The 21,365-nt window shown below is 42.1% G+C and overlaps 1 protein-coding gene across 7 annotated transcripts in view; it reads left to right on the top strand.

Annotated features, from left to right (window-relative positions):
• PARP8 (poly(ADP-ribose) polymerase family member 8) overlaps positions 1 to 11,773 on the top strand; it is a 160,873-nt gene extending 149,100 nt beyond the window's left edge. For all 7 annotated transcript variants that reach the window (XM_083465825.1, XM_083465831.1, XM_083465827.1 and 4 more), the window contains 7 exons: positions 2,029 to 2,141; positions 2,434 to 2,506; positions 4,631 to 4,700; positions 6,412 to 6,488; positions 7,621 to 7,690; positions 9,186 to 9,270; positions 11,321 to 11,773. In XM_083465825.1, coding sequence (XP_083321951.1) covers positions 2,029 to 2,141; positions 2,434 to 2,506; positions 4,631 to 4,700; positions 6,412 to 6,488; positions 7,621 to 7,690; positions 9,186 to 9,270; positions 11,321 to 11,423 — 591 coding nt within the window. In that variant the 3' untranslated portion in view covers positions 11,424 to 11,773. The remainder of the gene's footprint in view (positions 1 to 2,028; positions 2,142 to 2,433; positions 2,507 to 4,630; positions 4,701 to 6,411; positions 6,489 to 7,620; positions 7,691 to 9,185; positions 9,271 to 11,320) is intronic.
• The last annotated feature ends 9,592 nt before the right edge of the window (positions 11,774 to 21,365 follow it).

Genomic DNA, 21,365 nt, shown 5'->3' with positions numbered 1-21,365 from the left:
TTATTTTGATGGGTAATAACTGCATTAAAGCCATCTCTGTGCAGCCCACTGTTAATTAAATGTCTCGGAACAAGCCGTGTTAACTTAGATCATCTTATGGATTATTGGCTCTGTCTTTCAATATAAAGTATTCCATCCACCATCTGATAACACGGGGTGGTGACATGATAGGTTGGATATAGAAATGACAATGGATTTTGGAAAGTGGGGAGAAGGGTTTGAAGTACAAACTTCTCCCACCAAAGTTTGGAAATCTGAGTTCCATTGTGAACAGAGCCCAAACTCCCACCAAGCCAGCCAGCCACTGCTGCTACTTTCCACTGTCTCCCTGTGCCAACTTATTCTTCTAGGTGGTGGGGAAACCAGATTTCTCAAGATACCATACATACATTGTAGGACTCATCTTTAAAGCCTAAGTTCTAGTAGGTTCGTGAGCATCATTTTCTAGTGGAATTTGTTGGACAGAGATCTGGAAGACCCACTCCTTCCGTACAGACCCTGGTATTGAGATCAGGAGAAAGGAATGCTCTTGGTAGTTTCACTGCTCTCAGAATTTGGGGTGTGTTGTGTTTTTGAATTGCTCTTACCTGCCCTTGGACTTCAGGGCAAAGAGTGGCTAAGAAATCATCATCATCACTATCTTTTTTTAATTAATATTTTTATTGATTTTTACAAATAATTTCCAAAAATCATATAACATACTTTCTTATCTTATACAATGTTTGGGACTTCCATCAACTGCATCTGAAGATTTTTCCAGTCTTTATTTTCGGTATTACATTTAATACTCCTTCACTAATAATTCTTATCATAGTTTTCTCTGCGATATTTCGCATAGTCCTCCTTACAAAACTTCTTGCAATCCTACTAGCATAATCTGTTGATTACAATTGCTTTTCAAATAGTTCATACATTTGCTCCAGTCCTCTGAGAATCTCTGATCCCGCAGGTTTCAAATCCTTCCTGTCATCTTATCCAATTCTGCATAGTCCATTCATTACGTCTGCCATTCTTCTTTCGTCAGTAGTTCTTCTTGTTTCCATTTCTGTGCCAAAGAAATCATCATCACTATCACTTCCCTATATCTCCATGCCAAATCCATTAAATTAAGGGTCATGAGAAATGGCAGGTCTTGTGCAATTCAGCAGGCAACAATGAAGTCTCCGTGGTGACATTCCTGAGCATGCTCAGGATGATCCAGGCTAGAAGGAAGAGGTCTGCAAGGTGTCTGCTATATTAAGTGAACCTTCTTTCCCCCACTATGTGGCAGTGTAAGGTTGCTTTGAAAGGACTGAGAGAAGTCATTGGCATATGCTCCCCAAAATCTGGTTTTTAAAAAGCTTTCTCAGAAGAAACCAGAACAACTTAGAAAGACCCAGGCTTTTCTTCTGAGATGTTTTGCAGAAAACTCAGAAAAGCGTAAAGCGAGTAGGACAAAGTTCACCCATCTTTAGCTGCATGCCTTGTCACAGTATAAACGATGTCATGGAGAATAGGAAAACACAAGAGGTATTTTCCTTTTTTCCTTGTTAGATTTTTTAAAATCTCCAAACTCAAGTTTTTTTGATAAGCTGAAAATAAAATGTTAGACGTAGGAGCTATGTGATTGTTATATCTAACGGGGTATTTTTCGGAGATTAGACTGTGGGTTATGGGAGTCAGGCAAGGTGAACCCTGAACAGTTTTCCTGGCTGAACTCCCATCTCATACTCCCATTGAATCAACTGCTGTTGGCTTTTCTTCAACAAAAAATACAGATATATGGTTCCAAGCATATTTTTCCTCAGGAATAAATAGCAATCAAGGGCAGGGTGGGCAAGTAAACAGTGCAAAGGAGAAGGAGTTAAGGGCCACAGAACTAATTGCATATCAGGGATGAGATGTTGCTTTGATCTTTTAGCTCTTGTTTGCAGATCCCTCATTTTAAGCCTAGTTTGACCCTTAAAAATATGTTTACACTAGAGAATTCATGAGAATTAGAATATGTCACTAACCTCCCTTTGCTGGTTTGTCCCTATTCTTTTTCAGCAATTGAAGTTTATGCACACCCCACATCAGTTTCTTCTGCTCAGCAGTCCACCAGCCAAAGAATCCAATTTCAGAGCTGCTAAAAATCTCTATGGAAGTACCTTTGCATTTCAGTGAGTATCCAAAACTGCAAATTTAAAAAAAAATCACCAGTATGAAATATTCTGAAAGGCATAATTTTCTTCTTCCAGCACATGGTTTTTAGAGCAAATGGCTAGTTTTATTATTTATTGATTTTTTAAAAATTTCATCTGAAGATCACAGGGCTGTTTGCATCATAAAAAATACAAATTGAGAACACAAAATGCATAATAAAAACAAAAACTAAACACATTGTTTTTCATTTTGGTTTCTCCATGACAGTACTAATTTCCTCTCTCTGTGTTTCCCCCCCCCCTCTGAAAGTGGGTCACACATTGAAAACTGGCACTCTATCCTGAGGAATGGCTTAGTAGTTGCTTCCAATACAAGACTGCAGGTAAAAGTAAACCTGAAAAGGAAAATATATGGGTTGTTTCTTAAAGGCAGCTTTGGGTGCGAGACATTGAAGTTACAAGCTTATAAACAGCATTCCTTATCTGGAAGAAAGTCTCAATAAACTCAGGGATCTTTATTTCTGAGTAGACTTGTATAGGATTGAATTGCAACACAAAGTAGATTCCAGACAGACAAAACTGTACTACTTCACATAATGCAGCAGGGGGGAAGCTGCAACCTCCCAGTTGTTTTGGGGCTACAACTACTACCCTTGACCTTTGGCTCTTCTGGCTGAAGTTGGTGGGTTCTGGCATCCAAAAACTTCAAAGGGGCCACAGGTTTCCCACCCATAATGCATTGCTTGATGTGTAGAATTTGCTGTGGCAGATGTAGCAATGGCCACCAACTTTGATAGCTTTGAACAGCCTAAGCAATAAGGATAAGGGTATCAAAGGAACATACCATAGATCAAGTCAAAAGATTATTCCAGCTAGCTTAGCAAGGCCTGCACTGAGTAAAAGAGGCTGTGCAAGATTTCAGACAGGGTTCCCTCCCAGCCCTACCTGGAAACGGCAGGGTTTGAACATGGGACCTTTTGCATTCAAAGCGGATGCTTAACCACTGAGCTACAGGTCCTTTGGGTACAGCTCTCTATAGTGTTAGCCATTATAGTGTAGCACCCTGCTTGTGGTTAACGCTTAGCTGGAATGAAATATTCAACGCAGCAATAGAGAATTTAAAATAATTATTTATTTGTCAGACAAATAAATGAGAGGCACAGTGGTATATGGTTACCAAGCTCTGGCCTGGCCTCCTGCCATTATGGCCAGCACTTATATTCCCTTAATCCAGCCCCCTTTGCTCCTCCTGTGGCTGCCTCTGTCCAATCAGCCTGGTTGAATTTCCTATTGGCTGATTGCTAGAACCAATCACAAAAAGATACACCCATATCCTCCTGTCCTTATATGGAACACAAAGAGCTATATATTGTTACATCTATAAATGACAAATAAGTAGTAATATATCTTACATGTGTCTCAACAAGGAATCTTAATTACCAGCTCACCTCTTGCCCTCCTTGCCCTATTGCCTTCTAAAACAAATGGTTAATCTTAAATTTTTATCTTAAACATATGTCAATGATCTTGAGTTTCACATCAACATTGAAAGATCTCCTTCATTTGAAGGTTTCCAAACAAATGTCTGACAGCCATATATCAGGACTGCCCGGACGGCGTCTTCCTGTCTGGCAGGGGGCTGGGCTGGTGGCTGACTTAATTCCAGGATAAATACTCTTACAACTATATGAAATAAGAATCTAGCATTTGTTAAATCCTTTGCATAATTACATTTAAGCCAATATATTTAATACACAACACAAGTAGCCTCTTAAAAGGAATAAGGCCTTTGTAAAAAAGGAACTCAGTTTAAAACAGTTTCAGAAGAAACCTCTTTAGTTTACATCCCCCCCTTCAGCCAGCTGCTTCAGCCAGCTGCTTTTCCCATTATCTCTTCCCAACATTTATTGTCCTTAAACTCTCTCAGTTTAAGAAAGAAACAGCTTTAAAAGACTTCCCAAAATTTCTGCCAGCTAGATGCTTCTCCATTTGGCCTTTAACCTTGGAAAGAAGATCTGGCTCATTTTACTGGGAGGCACATTGGCATTATTTTACTATTTACTCATTCCTAATTATATTTATCTCTGCCTTTGTTATCTTCTGTAACATGTAGGGTCAGTGTCCTCGTTCTTAGCCTGTAATTTCAGCTTTTACGACTTTGAGAATTGTTTTCTGCTATCAATCAAGGGGGCCCCTTGTCTAGGAGGAAAACATTGCCAAGGTTCTCTATAAACAGCTGGCCTTCTTGCCTGGCATGAAACTTTTGAAAATCTTTAAGCTCTCTCTTTAATATACAAGTCCTGATCAAACATTAATAAAATGCAGGCTTATGCCTGATGCCTCAATAGCTAACAGCAGTTCAAAGACTGTATACCACTGAATACTAAATAAATTGAGAGTTTGAGATGAGACTAAAACAATTCAAATGTTGTATGCTCTTATTCTGCAGCAGGTCTAAGAACTGTACCGATTTAAGAATGAGCTAAAAGGTCCTTGTTTTGTTGCAGCTCCATGGTGCAATGTTTGGAAGTGGAATCTACCTTAGTCCATTGTCAAGCATATCTTTTGGTTACTCAGGTGATGTTTTTAAATCTCTCTATGTGCAGAGGGGAGTGGGATATGGCAGAGGGAATGTATTTTTAAAACAGAACCAAATGCCTGCTGAATTAGCCTGTGGCAACTTTCCTCCTCGTTCTATATATGGCTCAAGGCTGTGCCTGTTGCAGAGATTAAAAGATGGAGGAGGGAGGAGGAGCAGGAGTGGAAGTCAGATAGTCAATATCTCACAGGAAGACTTTGTGGAGGCTGGAGGTTGCTGCAGTTTTCTGGCCCAACAGAGGGAATTGAATCCAACTAAATTATTGCATGTGTGGAACAACTTTCACAAGCCCAGTGGTATTAACCCTGCTTTCCTTTACCGGCACACACCCCGCACTGCCCCCATATCTGCTCATGCAGATTTGAGGGACCTGCAGGGGGAGCAGATGGTTGCAAAGTTACATTGCACTCAGTAAAGTTGTTCTGCCTGCACAACAGTTTAGTTGGCTACAGCTCAGGGCATATATGGTCTGTATTTCACAATGCACACTGGGTTGCAGACATATGGATTCACAAAGGGCCATCCTTGCTAGGATACACACCTGGTATGTTTACAAGGAAATGCAGCATTCTGGCAGCAGCCTCACAGTGTGGTCTCCCCGGGGACATAGGCAGGAGACAACTAACACACCCAGCTTACATAGGCAACAATTTCATCATGGCTCCAAGCACCAAATCAGTCCATTCACTGGTCCATGCTTGGAGGTGTGTCAAGCTCCATCTCATGTCACAAGAACAGGCGTAGATGTGACCAAGCCACCAGTTCCCCCAGTTGGCTCTCCTCCCATGTACCCTCCAGCCAGTTGGCTGCGAAGAATTGGTTGAATAATGAGCCCTTTGCCTGGTGGAATGCTCTGTCACATGAGACCAGGGCCCTGCAGGATTTAACTTCCTTCTGCAGGGCCTGCAAGGCAGAGCTATTCCGCCTGGTTTTCAGTTTGAACTTAGCCTGATCTTTTATTCCCCTTACTTCCCTCCCCCTCCCCTTTTTATGAAGTTTACCCGCTCTGGGATCCCACAGCTAATTCTCCCCTGGTCTGCTCACTGGCCCAAATAGGACTAATTTAGCCACCTAGCCCTGGTGATCATCTAATGTTTATTGGATGGATTTCCCCCCTAAATTGGTTTTTGAATTCTGAATTTATTGTTATTCACGTTTTATACTGTATGCTGCTTTTTGACAGCTATGGCCATATCTCTGTGCATGAAACGCAACTCTCTTAGACTCCTTTCTGATAAAATATAGTTTTGAAATCCCTGAAATAAAAACCATGCAGAGCAGTCCAAACCCCCAATCTGCCATCTGAGGGGTTATGTGGGTTTGGCTGTCCCTCCACCCAGCACTGCCTGGCCCTGCTGGTGGGGGGAGCTGTACTGCTGAAGAGTGCTTCAATGCACCTGCACCAAAGGTGGGCAGGCAGGCATTACTACGTATGGCAACACTGCTGGTGATGGTCAGTGGAAAGCCCTGAAGCAGGAATGAGACAAGGACTGAGCCAGCACAGGTTGCAGAGGAGATTGTACCATCTCGGCTGGCAGCATAGAAAGCGCTCAATTTACCAGGATTGTCAGCTGCTGGAAAAAAGAATCAGCTGTAACATCCGTGTCTGCATGCACTCTCCATTTATATGAAGTGGAACATCTGACATTTTACGCACCAGTATGTCTGATGTAAATCTAATGTCTTTAGGGATGAACAAGAAGCAGCAGAAGGTGTCAGCGAAGGATGAGCCTGCTTCAGGCAGTAAAAACAGCAATGTGTTACAGGTAAAGAAATATATGAAGCATTTCTAAAAGACATTTTAGTTTTATGTCCTTGCTAGGTCAGGGCAGGTACTGGAGATGAGGCTTATTTAGCCCCAGAGCATTCATGTGCACATGAGATAGTGGTGATGGAGGAATCCATAAGGGCATTGCATTGACAACTGAGAACTCTACAAGAACTGTTTTCTGTGTCAAATAGTAAGTTGTTGGACTGTCGTTCCTCTGTTGCAGGGATGGGGAACCTGCGACCCTTCAGAAGTTCCTGGACTCCAGCTCCCAGCATTCCCAGCCACCATGGCCAAATATTAGGCATGATGGGAGTTGTAGTCCATCCAGTCAGATGAGTGGTATATTATTATTATTGTTGTTGTTGTTGTTGTTGTTGTTGTTATTGTTATTATTATGACAACAGGTTCCCCATCCCAATATTGTTTCCCAGTGCTCTATGTTGGCACTAACAGACATAACAGGTATATATACAACTCCACAGAATGGGCTAATAAGAGTTCAAATATCTCATGCTTCATTGGTAATCAAAAAAGATTTACACTGTCACATATATTATCCTAATTTGGATTCTTTCGTTCATCTGTCAGCAAATATTTGTCTCTTGTAAGGAAATCTTTCTGCTCTCCTACTGCTAGGAGAAATTTGATCTGTTATTAAACCAAGGATTGAACTGATAGCTATGAGCAATATTACAGAGAATGTTTATAGATTTGCCAGAACAGTAATGCTATCAGTACTTCTAGCAAGAATATGTCAACCGGACCTATTAATAACTCCTTCATTGGCCAACATTGGGTTGTTGGTTTTTTTAAAAGCACTGTACCACTGGAACAGAGGAAGCATTCTTAAAACCAAATCAGTCCATTAGTTTAGTTTAGTACAGTCTACATTGACTGACAGCGATTGTGTAGGGATCCAGGCATCAGCCATTCCCTGAGGTACCTGGGGATGCCAATGGGGATTGTACCTGGGGCATTCTACATGAAAAGCAGTTGTTCTACTACTGAGCTGCAGCCCTTCCTCAAATTGCTTTCTTTTTAGAGCACAATGTCATATTTAGTAACTATTTAGTCTGTGATCCGTATTTAGTATAATTTTGTCTTCCAATGTTTGCCTTCCCTTACAGTCGCAGAAAAAAGGACAGCAGTCTCAGTTTTTGCAAAGCCGGAACTTAAAATGTATAGCCTTATGTGAAGGTAAGCAAGAAGAACAATAAAGACAAGACGGGTCTTCTTCCCGCAGTCAGAATGAAGCAACTACACCTCAGACCTAACTTGGTTGCATAGTGACATCATTTCCTCTTCACAGGAAGCCTGGGAATTGTGAAGGGGTGGTAGGGGTCTCTAAACAGAGAACTCTCTACAGCTGGTTTGAATTCTGCAGGTGCTTAGAATGGATTTATTCTATCTTTTTTGGTTCCATTGTTCTCTTGTGCCTACCCCCAGTTCCTTGGTCTCCAAGGCAACAATAGTTTCTTCTGAATCACCTTGATTGAAGGCTGTGGTGCAAAAAGTTACTTCAATTGGTCCATCACCCTCATACCTGGCTACCCATGGATTTAAAGGAAGCCAAATCAATGATTAAGCAGAGGCGTCTGGATATAGTTTTCAAGGGATCTTGTTATCCAAAGTCACTGCAGATACCATGCCATACTTGGGGTGGTCATCTATTCCTAAACATAGGAAGACTTTATCTCAGGAAAAGTTTAATGATCTCCCCTCTAATTTCTTAGATGGCAGATATAATAAAATCTCAGATGCTGCCCCCTGTAATAATGCTGAGGTGGATTCTTTTCTTGTATGTCCTTTTCTGTTATAACTTTCATCAAGGGGCTAGGAAAGATCTGATATATTCACACAGTCCATCTCCGATCACTCCTCTGACTCTCTTCTGATCACTTTGCTTCAAGGCTCTATCTAATAAGTCAATCACAGAGCAAGTGACAAAGTTTTTGAATACTGTTAGACCTTCTCATGACTGCCTGACATATGCACACTGTCTAGCATTTTAAATCAGTGTTTTTCGCTGTATTTACATTTTTATTAAGAGACGCGGGTGGTGCTGTGGTCTGTTACTTAGGAGAGAGCACTTTAGCCTCATAGATCTAAACCAGCCACCCCCAACCTGGTGTTTTGGGCAGCAACTCCTTCATCCCTGACCACTGGGCATGCTGGCTGGGTCTTATGGGAGTTGTAGTCTAGCAGGTGCCACTGTGGTCTAAACCACAGAGCCTAGGGCTTGCCGGTCAGAAGGTCAGCGGTTCGAATCCCCATGACGGGATGAGTTCCTGTTGCTTGGTCCCAGCTCCTGCCAACCTAGCAGTTTGAAAGCATGTCAAAGTGCAAGTAGTTAAATAGGTACCGCTCCGGCGGGAAGGTCAATGGCATTTCCATGTGCTGCTCTGGTTTTGCCAGAAGCGGCTTAGTCATGCTGGCCACATGACCCGGAAAAACTGTCTGCGGACAAACGCCGGTTCCCGCGGCCTGAAAGCAAGATGAGCATCGAAACCCCAGAGTCGTTCGCGACTGGACTTAACTTCCAGGGGTCCTTTACCTTCACCTTTACTTTTACATTTTTATTAATGTCATCATTTGTGCTTGCCAGATGTTTTAAAACGCTTTAATGGTCTGTTGACCGCTAATAAGGAAACTCAGCAGGCATTTTGTCAATATTTTTTTCTCTTCTTTATAGTGATAACTTCACCTGATCTGCACAAACATGGGGAAATATGGGTAGTTCCCAACACTGATCATGTGTGCACGAGATTCTTCTTTGTGTAAGTACAGAGGACTTTCAATTGTATGTTTAAAAAAAGTTTACTGCTTTGTAACTTTCATAACTTGCTATTCTTTTTCTTTTTAAATAAACAGCTTGCTAAAATAAGAGAGGATGCAACCTGCCTGTTTTCCCAGTCAAACAAACTGCTTTGGGCTTTACTTAAACCCTTCGAGCAGGCCTAAGCCTTTAGTGCTTTTCTTTTCTCTTTTTTCTCTTCTTTTTAAAAACATAAATATATTTTTATTCACCTCCAACTTTCCTCCCTCCAGGACAGATCAATCTAATCAAGTTTGCCAAAGTCCAATCTGTGATTTTAGTAGCTGCCATTATTCAGGGTTATCAGTAAAGTCTTTTATAAAAGGAAGCCATATTTCCAACAAAATCATCTAGACCATTTGTAGTATTGAATGTGTGTAATCTCTTTGTTAATTTTTCTCATATGTCAATAGACCATAAATTCTGTTTCCAACAAGAGATACACAGATGTTCCCATCTTTTCCAATTCTGTACCACTAGTAGGCATTCCGCTACTAAGAGAAAAGTAATTATTTCTTTATTGCAAAGGTTAGATTGCCCTTCTTTAAAAATAGTTAACACATTCTAAACTTGGGGTACATTACACATGTTGACCCATAATATAGCTCATTTCTGCAAATACCCTCTGCCCAAAGGGCTTTATATGTTCACACATCCACCACATGTGAAATGTTGTACCTATACTATTGCAGAATCTCCAGTAGTTTTACTAATCTAGCTACACTGCAATGGCATCAAATGCCATCAGTGTAGTAATTTAAAGGTATTTTCTCAGATCCAAGTTGATTCTGATTTTAGTGGTTTTTTACCCCGCAAATTATTCCAAGCTACCTCCACAATCTCTATCCCTAGATCAGATTCGCATTGCTGTTTCACAGAGCTACAGTCTCTTAGGATAGTGGTTTTCAAACTATTCTGGGGACAAGGGACTGATGATACATCTCCTTGCCAAGGGTGCAAGGGACTGGCGCGGTGGGGGGAGCCTAGGTACAACTCTGCTTCCACCACCACCCAGCTAACACAAGACGTTTGTCACAAATTCTTTATTGAGTTGATCATGGGAGACACGACCAAATGATAGCTTGCCCACCATTTATATAACATCTCCAAATGCATATTAAACATTTGGATAAAATACTTTTTAAAAAAATGTGTGTTCTGTTAGCCTGTGCTGTAGTTCCTCCTTGCTTCTCCACTTCCCAGCCTCACTACAGTGGTACCTTGGTTCTCAAACAGAATCCATTCCAGAAGTCCGTTCAACTTCTGAAAACATTTGGAAACCAAGGTGCAGCTTCCGATTGGCTGCAGGAGCTTCTTGCACTCAATCGGAAGCTGTGGAAGCAGAGTCGGACGTTCATGTTCCAAAGAACGTTCGCAAGCTGGAACACACACTTCCGGGTTTGCGGCATTCAGGAACCAAAACGTTCGAGTCACAAGGCATTCAGGATCCAAGGTGTGACCGTACTGTAAACTTCCAGAAACCAGAAACATGGCACAACTCCTTCTCAATGCAAACCATATACAGCAGGAGTAGCCAATGTAGTTCCCTCCAAATACTTCTGGACTCGAACTCGCCTCATTCCTGGCCATACTGGTTGGGGCTGATGTGAGCAGAAGTCCAACAGCATCTAGAGCATGGGTAGGCAAACTAAGGCCGGGGACCAATTGCCTTCCAAATCTGGCCTGCAGATGGTCCGGGAGTCAGCGTGTTTTTACATGAGTAGAATGTGTCCTTTTATTTAAAATGCATCTCTGGGTCATTTGTGGGGCATAGGAATCCGTTCATTTTTTTTCCTCCTTCAAAATATAGTCTGGCCCCCCACAAGGTCTGAGGGACAATGGACCGGCCCCCTGCTGAAAAAGTTTGCTGACCCCTGATCTAGAGGGCCTCACTCTAGCGACTCCCCTTATTCAGGTGGAGGATCACACTGTTTCTTGTACTGTGGAAAATTTCGAAATATCTTTTTTAAAAATTAATTTTGTGCACTTTTCTTTCTTTCTTTCTTTTTTAGCTATGAAGATGGCCAAGTAGGGGATACAAGTATAAACACTCAAGAGCCAAGCATTCATAAAGAAATACTCCGGGTCATTGGTAATCAAACTGCTACTGGTTAAAAGGACCACTCTTAACTCCTTGATGTGATTTGGAAGCCTTCCTCAGTCTCAAAGCTGGATTTTGAACTGAAGAAGAAATTTTGGGGTGGGCGGGGAAAACAACCCTAATTTATTGTTATTCTGAACAAGTTAACCCTTTGAATACTTTTTCTTACTTAGCATTTCTTATCACACCGGGGAGAGGGGAAAATTAACAAACCTGAAAGGGATTTAAGCAAACAACTGTAGGGACACAGAGTCTGTTGGTACAAGACAGCTGATAGTCAAACAGACGCTTCGGTTGTTCACAATAAACAGAATTTGAAAAGGAGTTTTGTGCTGATATTTTTATATTAAAGACTTGAATTGGATCATTTTAGTACTGTATTACCTGTATTTTAAATTTACAATGACTGGAACAGAAAGTCTTTTTATAAAACAAATAAACAAAAGTGGAAGCCTACGTAGTACAGGATATTTTGCAATAAGTAGAATATTCACATTTTAATACACCATAGAAACTGGTTACCTGGAATGTAAAAAAAAAAAAAAGTGGGAAAATTAGCTGTAATATATTCATTCTGCTATATACAAATCATGTACACGACCCACAATGTTACAGGAAAGGGACTTTTCTGTCGTGCTGACATATATGCCAACCTGAAAATGATTATTTTGCCGATGATCAGTGTAAGGGTATGTGCTTGGTTCTGCGCGCTTCTCATTCCTTTAGGTGCAGCTTTTGGAGAAAAAGTTCCCAGTGGATTCAGCCCGAGCATCCTTCTTTCATTCATGTGAAGATGGTCGACTAAGTCCTTCATGGATTTTAAAGGGCGGAAAAATCATGCAATCATCACAGTGGATCAATATGTAAGGGGCTGCCGAGTACCTGAACTGTCAGTGCTGCCCCTGTGAAATCTTCCAACAGGTGAAGCCCTGAGTCTTTATTGCTTGGAACGTCCAGCTGCCTTCTTAGGTTTCTTATTGAATTGTGTGGCAGTAGCCCTGTTCTTCAAAGCAGGAATATGCATAAGTGTTCTACAGAAGCCTCTGTGTGTTTCCATTCGTCTGATACTGGTACTTTTTTCATTTATTTTGTGAAATGGAAATGTACTTTTGAATCTACCATGTTCTTTTAATCCATGCATTCACAGAGAGAGAGAGTCACATATATCGGACTTGTGGAGCTGCTTCAAGTGCAGTGTGTAATTTAGGGTGCAGAAGTGAGTTTCATGCTCACAGGTCTTCCTACAGTGTGCACAGCTTTTTAATGGGAGCTGGGGACCACACAAGTACACTGCTTTCATCCACTGCCTTTTTTTGTGGCAGGCAGATGATTCAAATGGCTGCTAGTTACATAGGCATTGATTCACAATGAAAAACCTATTTGCAATGTAGGAGGATGCATGGGTCCAAGGCTTGCATCTGTCTTCAGTGCATACGTTACCGAAACCAATGGGCAATGCAAGAACTGGCACGTTTTGATTTTTTTTTTTTTTGCCAGATTAAAAGTGGAGGTTCTTTCCTCCAATAACGTGAAAACAAGATCACAGCCAGGCATAGGGACCAATCCTACATTACGCTGAGCATCTACTGTCCATCAGTTTCAGGACTATTATTATGCCTTTTGTTGCTGACAGTAAGGCAGTCGCCACTGCAAAGAATAATAATTTTCTCACTTATACAAAATTTCAGCCTGCTGGAAACAAAGCACTGAAACGCAAGATTTCCAAAACCAGAATTCAGCAGAAACAGCTAATAGTAAAACTGATGTTCCCTAATAGTTTGAGTACCTAATAAGGGAGACATTGCATACCTAATGGAATGCATTTCAGCTGATCAACCCAATGATAATTGGCTAGGAGGCTTAGCCTGGGGCATTCCCACATGAGAAATCTTTCAAATTATCATTTTCTATTCTAGGCATAATTTAACGTACCAGATTTGTCATGCAAATTTCCTGGATGCCAAACTAAGCTTTTAGTAAAATGAATGGGTAAAATGGCCTTTGCAAAAGGTAAAATCCTAAGTATTCTGTATTTTATTGTAAACGGGGGTGGGGGAACGGGACCTCTAGGTGACATCCCCCTGCACAATGAGATTTGCCCTTCCTGTGTGCTGCAGGATCTCTTCTGGAGGGTTGGGGTAGCCTCCACAGATTTGTGTGATGGGGGGGGGGGCTTCAGGGAGGAGAAGAGGAAATGGAAGTTTACTTGCATTGTGATGGGTTATCACTCTTGGTGAATGTTGAAATGTGCCAGTAATTCCAAAGCTTTTATGAGACCCATTGAAAATTGCTGACCTTTTAAATATATTTGAATTCCAGAAGAACACATTTCCTGCGGGCCTCTAACTAAGAATTGTCAGTATGCAACAACATTCACTTATTTTTTAACACTTGCTATAGCATATACACATGCAGACATAGTCTGAAACAATGACATTTTTAGAGTAAATCTAAGACACCATTATTTCCCAGGTTAATGGGCTCAGCTGTATTGCCCAAATCCTTGCTTCTTGCTACCAACAAATCCAGCTCTTTCTCATCTGCTTCCTCAATTTCATCATTCATGGCTGGGGAATCTGTGAACCTCTTGATGTTGTTGGACTCCAATTCCCATTAGCCACAGCCAGCATGACCAGTGGCCAGGGATGATGAGCGTTATAGTCTAACATCCATCTGGTAGGCCATAGATTCCCCATTCCTGGCATAATTCCTCTGACAGAATGCCACCAGCTCTATAGCAGAGATGGTGCCACAAATTTTCTGGAGAACTTCAAACTCCTCTTTGTTGAGCAGCAACCAGGCTGGGGGAATAAATTTTTATATATTGCTGAATTCCCCAGTTTTTGTTCACTCATTGGTTTGCTACTATGGCTACAAGAAGGTCACACATGGATCTCATACTTAAATTGGCCTTCGTCAGCTTCAACGCCACCTGCAAATCAGTCTCGCTTGAGTCAGAAATAGATTGCGGTGCCGCACTTTGTATCTTGATGCCACTACAGTGGAATCTTGAAATTAAGAATCGGCTGAATATGTTTATGGCAGGGGGAAGGAGTAAACAGTGGTATTCTGCAAGTTCAGCAATTCTTTCCTGAGCCACCCTTTGCTGCTTTCGTACTCCTTGTAGCCAGCTCTATGAAGCTTCACCATCTCACCAGCAGTCCCTAAAACAAAATTCCATGGCTCACTCATTCTCTCCTGCATATATACACAGTAAATGAGGATCAAACATTGGCGGGATGCCCCCTATGCATTCATCACTGCAGTGAGTGTTCTCTCATGTGGCTGTAGCATCTGTAAATGGTGTAACCATATCCCCAAGGCCGATCTTGTAGGGGTTCTTGATGCAATGGGAAGGACTGACTGAGTGAAATGGCTAGATCTGTGCAAATTGGCCCTGACCATGTGATGGCATCATGCACATCATGGCGCTGTGGGATTGTTTTGCAAGGAATCTCCTTTCCCCCACTATGGTGTGTGAGGCTGATCTATCAGCAGTGTCCTAAGTGTGATTTTTATACTGCTTGGTTAATTTCTTTGGAATTCAGTTCTCTGGCATGCTGTTGTATTTCATTGTTAAAATAAGACCTCGGCATACAACTTGTCCATTAGGATCTCATCAAGTCCTTTCTTCTGCACACATTTCATACCATCAGATGGCTCTGAATACCAGCTGCTGGGGAACAGCAGCTGGAGAGGGCCATTGGCCTCATGCCCTATTTGTCGGTTATTTCTGAGAAGCATCTAATTGGCCACTTCGGGAAGCAGGATCTGGGACAAAATGGACAATTAGTCTGAATCAGCAGAGCCATTCTTCTGTTCTTACAACAAGGAGCACTGACATGCTATTGTATCCCTCAGCACTGGTGCCCCAGTTTCCAGTTTTGTGCAACATGCCCAATTATACCAGCAAAAAAAATGGCGCAGTTACACACAGCACTGCTAATAGCTCCTAAGCAAAAGCAGGGGGATTTTTAAAGAAAAGTAATGCTGAGAATTGCAGCATGAGCTAAGCAGGACTGCTACCATTCCTCAGGCTGCAGTGCCTTTTGTTGCTGAATGTCAGGCAGAATTTCAAGATGCACAATATCTTTGTAGTAGGGGACCCAATACCTGTTGAATTTCTGCCTGCTATTCAGCTGCCAAGGCAGCTGAGTCCTTTAGGAAATAGGGAACCTGTTCACATGCCCAAAATGCTTGGAATATGTCCTTGTTAACTGTCCATTTTGGAATTGGCCATGCTTGTGGAAAATTCAGTGATGGGGTAAAACACGAGCCAAAAATAGAGCAGTCAACTTTTCTGTGTGGACAGGGCCCTGTGCACTGAACATCTGGTTGCCAAGTAGAATGTTTCTCCTGTAGGATTTATGCTTGCTAGACTGTTTTTAAAATGTGTCTGGGAGCAATTTCAATGTCCATTACATCAGAGAAATCCCTTCTAGATTCTGCCACTGCCTTCTGATTCTCTCATTGGGAACCCACCCATTGACAGTGAGCCATTTCAAATGCATTCACTGACATGGTACAGTCCTCTCATGAGACTCTACCACTCCAGAATGTGCGAGGGAAAATGCTTTCCTTGTCTGTGGGGAAAGTAAACATCAAAGAGATGTCCAGGCCAGCTCCCCCCATCCCAAGCTACTTTAAAATGAGATAATCCCATCTGAGGTTTTACACCTTGGTTCAAAGTAGTCACCTGTCTTGTTGAAAGTCTCCATTACAAACACTACCTCAAGATAAAAGGAGTACAGCCTGATACTTGGGCTAAAATCCTGCACCTAGTTATTGCAACTGACAGGATACAGGGGGTGTCAGGATTGCACCCCAAATCTAACATAAGGTGTTCTGTTTGGATGTGGAATTAGAACTTGGATACTTTTGTTTAGTCTAGTTTAGTCCAGTTTTTTGGAACTGATCTAGAAATGGTGGGGTGGTGATCTTCATTAATACCTGGAACCTAAAAGAGCAGGGAGTGGGACCATTTATATATGCTAGCTAATGCAGAGCTAACAAGTACTGATTCTTTTCTCATTCTGTTCTACTGCTATGTCTTTAGCAATGGCTTGATGTGCAGTAAATGGTGATGAGCATACACCTCCATGCCCTGAAAGCATCCTCTTCTCATTCCTATGTATCAAACTGCTGTTGAAAGCACAGTGATGGGGTTATTCTGCACTTAATCAGAATAGCTTATGTGGTGTTTAGCTCTTGTTCCTCATTGACAAGCTGTATCCTAATTTTCTGTTCCCCATCCTTTTACAAATCTGCTCCTTTTACAATGCTAAGAAGGTGTGTTGTCACTCCCAAGAAAGTAGGGAAAATCAAGAGGTGCTATGGAGGTGAAATACATCTTATAAGGAGCCAGTGACACCCCAAGATATGTTGTTGACACATCCTCTTTTTCATGGGTAGAGTCATCATAGCAATCCATAGTTAAAAGTAGAAGTCGGCAAAAGTGTCCTCTTTTTTGCTTTTCAAAATATGGCAGTCCTATAGCCCTTTGCACAGAGCAATCCACCATGATGTCTGAATTGTATCCGCCTACTTTGGGAGATTTATTCTATCCTAGGAATAGAATAGAATCTCCGTGCATCATCCTAAACACATCTGTCCTAATATCAGGACCATTTACAAATTGACTTTTTTGGTGGGTTTCACATGGATATTGCAGATGTTCAATCTAAGATTGCACATCTGGGCTGTACCAAACAGCTCTGAGACCTAAAGTGGTCAGATACAACTCTTCTTATCTATTGGACCACCCTATTGGGAGGCCAGGTTGTCAATGAATAGCTTCAAAGCAGTGGTGAGATGGCATGATTTGTGGAATGGAAAAGTGGAGATTGGCTGAACTTTCTGCTGGAAACTGCATCCTCTCCTAAGTGCTTCCTGGATGCTTATTTGCTGCTTTGTGGGGGGAGGGGTGTGTGACAAATTTTAGGAAGAAAATTGTGGATGATAGAGAGCTGAATACTTCACTGCCACTTCACCACATCTCCAATGTGAACCCTTGCCACTGCTGCTTTGCAACTGTTTGGTGACAACCTAACTACTAAAACCCATGTTTGTGGCCGATTGTCTAGTTTTGCTCAATCTTAAAAGATTCCCAGTGATGTATTGGCACCAGATCACAAAACCCATTAAACTGAAAAGCAGGCTTGTAAAAACTCATAAATGTTCTGCTCAAGTCAGTGTAGGGAGTTTCTTCAGTGACCTGATCCTGCTCTCAGGATCAATGGGAAGAGGACACTTCATGCCTACAGATTGTTACTGTCATACCCATGGCAACTCAGATGGAGATTAGCTCTAGTTATGCATTCCTTTGGTCTTCAAAGTTGACCTTCTCATTAAAGTGAAGGGGGGTTGTGCATGCAAGAATTCCACTTGCACATCACACTGGACACACAGAGAGTTATGGACTGGGGTTAGCTCAATGCTCAGAGTGCCAGACCTTGCCAGAGTTCCTGAGTTCCTGGGAACACGGCAGCTGCCTTATCCTAAATCAGCTCAACATTGTCTACACCAGTGTTTCCCAAACTACAATTCCCATCATTCCTGACTACTGGTCTTGCTAGCTCAGGGTGATGGGAGTTGTAGTCCAAAACCAGCTGGAGACCCAAGTTTGGGAAGCCCTGGTCTTCAGTGACTGGCAGTGGTTCTCCAAGATTTCACAGAGGGGGCATTCCCAGCCCTACCTATGGATGCCAGGGATTGAACTTGAGACCTTCTGCATGCAAAGAAAATACTCTGCCCCTGAGTTATAACGCTTCCCCTCCATTGTTCCTTTTATTGTTTGTGCCAAAGACAGGGAACAGCTTTTCCAGTCAACATGGTGAAAGAAGACCTAGCTGGCAGAATATGTCGGGTCTGATCCACTACAGGTGCAACTGTCTTCGTTAATTTTACCTCCTTGACTAGGGACTATTTGACTAATTTTACCTACTTGACTAGGGAGACTGACTACAAAGGAGGACTTCAATAGCAGTGCGGAAGGGGAGATTTTTGGCAGGCGCTATTTTGTCATCCAGGTGTGGCAACAGCTACTTGAACTTCTCCCATCCAATCATTAAAGGTATAGGAATTGGTGGCTTCCATTGCTGCTGTAAAAGGAGGAAGCAAAGCTTTTATATTTTTAAGAATTAAGGGCACTGGCTTCTGGTTTGCTCTTAGGAGTTCAACATATGAAGGACCGTATTTTTTGCTCTATAACACGCACCTGGCCATAACATGCACATAGTTTTTAGAGGAGGAAAACAAGAGAAAAAAATCTGAATGAAACAGTGGATGTATCATTTTTGTGCTTCATGCTGTGGCCACAGACATGTGATTTGACAGTGGGTTTGGGGTAGCCCAAAGCAAAAATCCTGAGAATCCATGTGGATCTGTGCTTTGTAACCACGTTTTTGCACCATTGTGGCCCCAGGCAACAGTGGGTGCGTGATTTTTTTGGTGCAGGCTGTAGCCATGGACATGCTATGTGATCTGATGGTGAATTTGGGATGACCCAATGCAAAGATCCTGAGGATCCATGTGGATCCGTGCTTTGTAAATACGTTTTAAGTGGGGAGGGAAGGAAAAACACAGAAGGGACAAAGAGCACGAGAGGGGTGTGCAGCTGGCTAACAATGCAGGAGAGGGGTTTAACGGGAGGGAGGAAAGGAAGGCAAAAGTTTTCCCCAAGCCAGCCCTCTCTCTCTCTCTCCCACCTGCATGTTTTCCGGCTACCTGCGAGTCCCTAGTATGCTGGACGCAGCAGCAGCAGCAGCACGGAGAGGAGGAGGTGGTGGCTGTCGGCTGCGCTCCTAGCCGATGGAACCTGAGCCGGTGCGCGCAGTGTGACTAGGAAGGAATTAGAAGGAAGGACGCGATCCTTTCCTTTCCCCTCTGCTTGCCAGGAGGGCAGGGGATTTCCCTGCTCTTTGTTGCGTTTGAGCAAACACAGCAACTGAAAACAGAAGAGGGTGGGCAGGAAGACCCTGAGGCAGAATGCAGGAAAGCAGTTGCCTCTCTTCTGAAGCCTTCCCTCCTCCTCGACGCACAATCTAATTTTTGCCCCTGCACTAAGACCAGTCTTCTCCAGGGACCACACATTGGCTCAATAACACACACAGACATTTCCCCTTACTTTTTAGGAGAAAAAATGTGAGTGTTATAGAGAGAAAAATACGGTACTTTCCGTATAGCTATACATAACCTAGTTTCATAGGTTCTTCTCTGAATCTGGGAATGGTAGTTGGAGCTGGCAAGAGGGAGCGATCCCTAATATCAAGCTACAATTCCCAGAATTCTTTGGAAGAGAATTCCATTGCAGTTCAAGTGGTCTGAGACTGAGCTAAGTCTGCAGTCCGTTTGGCTTCTGTTTATCATTTGTGCTGTGGGATGTGCTTAATGATGGCTGGTTTGCTGATGGGACCCAAGCAATTTTTTATTTAAGCCTAGTTATTGAGTACTAAATGGGTCGCTAGCCAGTTGCTTCCTGCTCCATTTGAAGGCTGCTCAGACTTAAGGCAGCCCAGATGTACATTACAATTTGTCCAATTCTGCACTGGGGTTTTGTAGTTCAGTGGGGTAGATGTTAGCCTTTTGTAGACAAATACATTTCACGTAGCTGTCAGAAAGGAACAGCAACAACAACACAAACCCTAGAATGTGAAACACTGTTAAATACCCAGGTGACATCAAACATCTACTGCCAGCAGTTCCGATAAAATGGAGTCTTTACACACCATCATTGCAGCATGTTGTGCTCTTTAAAATAACGTTTAAAAATAAAATTTAAAAGATACAATTACCCAATTCATAACAGTATACAGTATTTGCATTTTAAAGAAAATTCAGCCACTCCCATGATTTATGCATTCATAGGCCTCTGTTTCTCAACAACCTGTTTTCCAACAAACATCCTGAATTTTGTGCACAAAACCTTCTCGCAGTCTGCTAATTTTTAGCCTATGGTGCCTTCAGATTATTACAGATATTGAACAATTTGTACATACTGTAAATAACTGCCAAAGGATCACTAAGGCCAAATATTTTCTCCAGTCACTTTTTACCGCACTTGCTTTCTTATTGCTATTTAAGCTCTTTTATTCAGCTTTGTAACAGTTATAACATTGTAGCCAATGCAAATGTTTACTTTCAATAAATCCTGAATTTGTTCAATGTGTGCCTAGTATCTGAGTCTTGCTTGGGAAACACTGCAAAATGCTTCAGAAGCATGAGGCCTGGCCTTATGTGCTTTTTGGTGAGTAAGGCAGGAAATCAAACAGACCTTCAGCCAGGCTCCCAGGAATCTTCCCTATGTCAGTGAGTCCACATTCAGATGACTAAACTGTCCCAGGTTTCCTTGGTCATCTGAAATTTTACAACCCCTCATGAGACGATTTGTGGTAAAAAAAACCATGTGGAATATGTGCTAAAATTGTTTCTTTTATTTATTACATATAATGTATGTAGTGTTTGGTTTTTTAAAAACCCAAGACAAAACCCAAAACCATTTAGTAAAATAATAAAATTATCAATAAAAACAGACTTTCCAAGTGCCCCTGTTTTCCAGGGATGACCTTGATTTAGTAGCTGTCCTGGTTTCTGATTTGATCCCAGAATGTCCCACTTTCCCTTAGGATATCTTTATTTTCATTGGAGAAATGTTGGAGGGTATTATCCGACCCCCAATGAAATTATCCTACCCCCAAGGAAACTAAACCAAAGAGAGTGAGCCTAGCCCAAGGCTATTCAGAAGGAGAGGGATGATTTGAACTCACAGCTTTCTAAATAGATTTCATCCAGTGGTTTCATACAGCACATGATGGTCCAATGTGGTGCAGCATCGCAAATGTGAAGAGATTGCCACACAATGGGTGTTGGCTTGCACTCAAGAATGGAAAGCAACCTCTCTGAAAGTCCCAAGCAACTCTTGGAATGCACCTGCGTTTTGTCAGCACAAATGCACAGCT

Source organism: Podarcis liolepis (genome assembly GCF_965112155.1).
Source record: "Podarcis liolepis genome assembly, chromosome: 11".
Lineage (NCBI taxonomy): Eukaryota > Metazoa > Chordata > Lepidosauria > Squamata > Lacertidae > Podarcis > Podarcis liolepis.
The sequence above is the reverse complement of the archived record's forward strand: the minus strand, read 5'-3'. Positions and strand labels throughout refer to the sequence as shown.